General features: G+C 37.5%; 1 protein-coding gene across 2 annotated transcripts in view; it reads left to right on the forward strand.

The window, feature by feature from the left end:
• LOC104610636 (chromatin remodeling ATPase BRAHMA-like) overlaps nucleotides 1–2,556 on the forward strand; it is a 36,039-nt gene extending 33,483 nt beyond the window's left edge. For both annotated transcript variants that reach the window (XM_010277352.3, XM_010277353.3), the window contains 2 exons: nucleotides 667–921; nucleotides 1,734–2,556. In XM_010277352.3, the coding sequence (XP_010275654.1) occupies nucleotides 667–921; nucleotides 1,734–2,396 (918 nt within the window). In that variant the 3' untranslated portion in view covers nucleotides 2,397–2,556. The remainder of the gene's footprint in view (nucleotides 1–666; nucleotides 922–1,733) is intronic.
• The last annotated feature ends 3,492 nt before the right edge of the window (nucleotides 2,557–6,048 follow it).

Here is a 6,048-nt window from a genome sequence, read left to right on the forward strand (position 1 = left end):
ATTAAACAGTGACTGGAGAAGGAATCCTGTAATATTTTTGTGACAATCTTATTCCAACTAAAGGGTAGGTGGACGTTTAATGTAAGGATGCAATTTGGTTGAGCAAAATATCTATATTCAATGATTCATGATTGATGAGGGTGGTTCAAGCATGTAGTATATTTTCAATGTTTTATTTCTTTTAGGTTGAAATATCTCTAAGATGGCATTTACCTGCCATGGGACTTAATATATTCAAGTACATAACCTAGGTGGCACTTCTCAACCCAAACCTTCCATCCTTTGCCTCGGTTCCAATTCTCCCAGTTGGTATCCGTCTCTTTCTTTTGGTTGGCATCTGTAATACCAAGATATGACAAGGGACATGATTAGCTAAGAAGTGAGACATGAAATTCACACCAAAATGGAGTATATGACACAGTACCTATGTTCAGGTATTCGGGTGTCAATTAGTATCCTAACCATTTTGAGCTTCAAGTATTGGTCAGTATGCAAACTAAACTGGTGAAAGGGTGACCATGGACCTAATGAGGAGAGAACTGATAGATAGTTATTGGTTTAGCCTGGTTGTGATAACATGCATAGCCATGTTCTTCTAGTACATAATGCAATGACATTTATTTGTAACTGTGCATATACCTAAAATGCAACCATTTCTATTTGCAGTACAAGAATGTAATCAGCAAGCTTCAGAGAAGAATTGATAAAGATGGCCACCAAATTGTACCTTTACTGGCGGACTTGTGGAAAAGAAGTGCCAACTCCAGTTATATGAGTGGCATGCCAGGGGGAAATCTCTTAGATCTGCGGAGGATTGATCAGCGTGTGGACAGATTAGAATACAATGGGGTGATGGAATTTGTCACAGATGTGCAGTTCATGTTGAAAAATGCAATGCAATACTTTGGCTTTTCATACGAGGTACAAATGCTAGCCCCACCTCCACCCCCACCTCTCTCCTTTCTCTACATTTATGTTGACTTCTGACATTGGCTTCACCTTCTACATAATGCTGAATTGTTTAGATGGTGCTGTGCTCATTGAATGAGGCCATTTAACTGGGGCTGCAAATGGTTTTCATTTCTCCAAATTCAATTTGTTCATAGTTGGATTATATATAGATCCATTCCAACCTGATCTGATATGATCCTAACCAATCCAACAGTATTTTATCATTTGTATTTATGCTTATATCTTCATAAAATCAATATATCTATTAGTAAAATTGGTAAGGAGTTGTATGTTTACTAAAGTCGTGAGTTTCATAAAGGTTATTTTCAAGTCATTTCATTCATGATATACAAAATCAAATTAGTTTTTACTTTATTTACTTAACAAACATAATATCTTGATTATTTTTTTTATTTAATTTATTAATGGTATTCAATATTCCTAATCTGATCTGAGTTCAATCTTAATCCAATGGATAAGATTTGGTTTGCATTTGAATATTAATGAATCGAATTTGGATCTAGGTTTATTCTATTCAATCCATTTGCAGCCTTATATTAAGCCTCTCAGCAATCTAGTATTTTTCTTCTGAGTTTGCCTGCATTTCATATAGATGCAACAAAGTGTTGTCCAGGCCTTCTTGATCTCATGGGGAAAATACAAATTTTTGTAATTATGATTACATTGGTTAGTGATAAAAAATTACAGGATATTCTTTTCATATTGTAACTTGTTGAATCCATAATACAGGATTCTAACAACCTTATACTTTCAACATGCAGGTACGATCTGAAGCAAGAAAAGTACAAGATCTTTTCTTTGACATAATGAAGATTGCATTTCCTGATGCGGATCTACAGGAGGCAAGAAATGCGATCTCGTTTTCTGGTCCAGGAGCTACCTCTGCCCCATCTCCAAAACAGGCTACAAACAGCCAAAATAAGCGTGTCAAGCTGATCAACAATGTGGACCCTGAACCTAATCCTTCATCAAAGCTGCGTGGCCCCACTTCTGCTGATGAAGACACAAGGAGTCGAGGCCATGTGTCCAAGTTACCGAAAGATTCAAGACATGCAAGCAGTAGCAGACTGGAGAGGGGACAAGGAGACGAGGCATCCTTGCTAGCCCATCCAGGAGATCTGGTAATCTGCAAGAAGAAAAGGAAAGATAGGGACAAGTCTGTGGTGAAGCCAAGGACTGGACCTGCCTCTCCTGGTGTAGGTTGCAATGTTAGGGGTTCAGGTCCAGGTGCAGGTGCAGGCCCGGGTTCAAGTACGGCCCCTGTTCAGAAGGATTTGAAATTGAGTCAACAGTTCGCTCATCAGCATGGATGGGGCCACCAGCCCACTCAACAAACTAATGGTGATGATGGTACTGTGGGTTGGGCGAAGCCTGTAAAGAGAATGAGAACGGATGCTGGTAAAAGGAGGCCAAGCCAGTTATGATCTAGAAGAGTGTACATATATATATCATGGGGAAAGAATTGTTAGGCATTGATATCCATTGTAACTTGTAAGTTTAGTGGCCAGTTTGGCTTGTAGAATCGAAAATGACTGATATATACATATATATTGTTTATATATTCAAGGTTCAAAGTATCGGAAATGCAAGGTGTATCTGAAAGACAATCTTAAGAGACATCGAGATACGCTTTGGTTACGTACGGATACAGATGAAAAATCAAGATATGCATATATATGGTAAAAAATTTAAATAAATTTTAAAAAATATATTACTATATTTACATATTTTATATGATTGTAAATAAGTAATTTAAATGTAAAAAATCATAATTTAATGGTTTATATAAAGTGTGACATATGGTGACACAATTAGTAATCGTTGAAAAATGATGGAATAATTAAAATGTAAAAAAAAACAAAAAAAATGTGAATGTTAATTTTTAAAAATCAATATAATTAATCTTAATATTTATAAGTATATAAATTTTACTAATTAATTTTAACATTTATTAATAAAAATTTGTCACTTACTAAGAAAAGTGAAAATGTTCACTTTTACTTAAAATAAAAAATACATATAATCAAGCAAACAAATATGTGTGGCTCATTGGTGAACTTGTGGTTATTAAATCCAAGTGACCAAGGTTTAAATCTTGCTTTAGCTAAAATTTGAAGTTTTTACACTAACAAACTTCGACCAAGGATCAAATCTTGCTATTAGTCGATACAGATCCGAAATAGCCCGATACGGGCTCATATCGGCTAATATGAAAAGAAATAGGACAAATGATTTATACACGTTCCGCGTATCGAATTCTTGTTGGAACACTCGCTCGTGTGTAGTGGGACAAGATCAGGATGAGATATCGAGAATTTTAGGCCAATCTTAAAGATTGTCTCCTTGTAGGACTAAGGGGGCGTTCTGTAGTGTGGATGAGAAATTGGTGGGTGTGGCCCTATGGTAGGGACCAATCCACACCACATCACACTTTTCGATTGCATGTATCTCATATACGTTTTATGAATGATCTACACAGTTAATCATAAATATCTAATTTTTGCATTTTATATGATAAATATATCAAAAAATGCATCAATGAATTAATATTAACCAATAAATATTATTTTTTTTAAAACCAATAGTAAAATAATTAAAAAATAAAAAAATATATTTTAAATATTTACAAGTATTATTTTGTTGATAAAAATATTTAAAATTTATCAAAATTAAAAAATAAGTAAAATAATTAATTTTTTACTGACAAAAATATTAAAAAAATAATATTTAAACAATTGATAAAACAAATTTCACAAGCACAATGTTTTAGAGAAGGTAATTTCACAAGCACAATGTTTATGTTGGCGTTGCAGTGGTGGAGAGCTTCAACGGGTGGGCGGCGGAGACCTCCAACGGTAAAATGTGAAACAGACAATATAGGGTTTCAGCCTTTCAGGTAGAGTGTGAAGCAGGGGACCAAAAATAGACTGTGAACGGGTCCTATCCATGAATTTTTCCCATTGCAGCTAAATTGGGGTGTGAATGAGATCAGGCCACGATATAGCATGGACCGGCCCATTCACAGCCAGCCGAACAGGTGTTCATCCCGTGGACGAGATGAACGCGGTGCCCAACACCGCCTAAGACTCTTCGTGAACATGAAAATAGGCACAACATCCTCGACTCGGTCCGATGACCCATTGCTTAAGGTACGGAATATACAATTCTCTTTTGCCTTCTTGCTTATTTCAATGAACAATCTCCTCTACTCGGTCCGATGACCCATCATTGCTTACCTAATAATTAAAATATCAGAGAGCTCACTATGGGGGAATACCTTGGGATTCTATTTTTTTTTGGTCTTTAGTAGTAGTTTGGTTCGTTTGTTCACCTTGGTTCATCCATTTTGTTCCTCTTTATATTATTGTCAGAATTTGAATTGCAATAGATTGGCATTGTTTGTGGCAACCGAGCAAAGAAGCCATATAGACATGCATCAACACCCACAAGGGCCTCTAGAATTAGTCCCTTTCTTAGCAGGTTTCCGTGGCTGTGAAGGAGTAACATGATAACTGACGTCCAAATTGCCAAACCCTCAACCTAGGGGAGATTGAGATCGGGAGCCCGAGCCAGAGGGAACAAGTTGACAGCCGGAGTCATAGCCATTATCTTAGGACGAGAGGCATTAGGGAGAGAGATCTTTTGGCTTGGAAATCCAATGCCCAGACGCTTCAAGTTGTCCAACAACTAGACATGAAATCCCAACTCGACGATGGGGTTTCCTTCTTGAATGAGGACATGAAGGGAATGCAGGTTTCACATGATGGCACCATAGTCGTTTCACTAATTGTGGCAAATTTCACTATTTGCCGGATTTTGGTCGACGACACTATGAGCTTGGTGGACATCATCCTCTTCAAAGCATTTAAGCAGATAGAGATTAACACCAAGTGCCTCCAACCAGTCAACACATCCATAGCTAGATTTTCTAGAAACACAGTTCGACCAGATGGAAAGAACACCCTCCCTGTTACCTTTGGAGAGTCACCAAACTAGGTTAAAAGGATTATGGAGCTCTTGATTATCAACATCGAGTCACTCTATTGGTCGGCACACAATAAATGCCATGAAGGAGCCGTTGATGGCTTGGACCTTTGGAAAGAGCTCACAACAAAGCATGGAGAATTGATGGAAGGCCTTGTACAGGTACCACTTTTTGATGGTGACATCAAGAAGACCATTCCAATAGGATTCCCTATTGGGTCATAGTCTTTAGGCAAACATCGTAAGTATTTTCAAGGACTAATGCAAATGTGTTTTCTTGGTCTGTACAGGACATGCCAAGGGTTGACCCTAAAGTGATCATTCATCGACTCAACGTCGACCCAACCTATTGCCCCATTCGACAAAAGAAAATAAATTTTGTCTTGGAGAGGTGGTATGTCATTGATGAGGAGGTAGAGAAACTCTTTAAAGACAAATTTCATTTGAGAACTGGACTAGCCCGGGTGGCTGATCATCAATGTGGTGATGGCAAAAAAGGCAAATGGGAAGTGACACATTTGCATTGACTTCATTAACCTCGGGTGATGAGTTGCTTAGCTTCATGAAAGCTTTTTCAGGGTATAATCTAATCAGGATGGATCTGCTCGATCAAGAGAAAACCTCGTTCATCACCACATTGGGTGTACTATTATTGGGTGATGCCTTTCAAATTAAAGAACACCAATGGCATATATCAACAACTCGTTAAGATGTTCAAGGACCAGATTGCTTAGAACTTAGAGGCATACATTGATAACATGGTGAAAGTGTCAAGTCTGACCAACACTTTACAAAGTACAAGATGAAGCTTAATCCAAGTAAGTGCGTGTTTGGGGTTAGTTTAGGCAAATTCCTCGGATTCATATTAACACAAAGAGGTATTGAAGCAAATCTTGAGAAGATAAAAGCCATCCTTAACAAGCCCTCACCTTGGACGTAGAAAGAAGTACAATGACTGACATGTTGGGTCATAGCTAGGGTGTATTCCAGCTGAATCAAGCTGAAATTTGGAATGCTTTGTCTTGACTTGACTAATATATTCCTAGGTTCGAGTTCAAGTTCAAATTTGTGGAACTAAATTTTTCGATCCGA

This window comes from Nelumbo nucifera, chromosome 6 (genome assembly GCF_055504915.1).
Source record: "Nelumbo nucifera cultivar China Antique chromosome 6, China Antique-T2T, whole genome shotgun sequence".
Classification (NCBI taxonomy): Eukaryota; Viridiplantae; Streptophyta; class Magnoliopsida; order Proteales; family Nelumbonaceae; genus Nelumbo; species Nelumbo nucifera.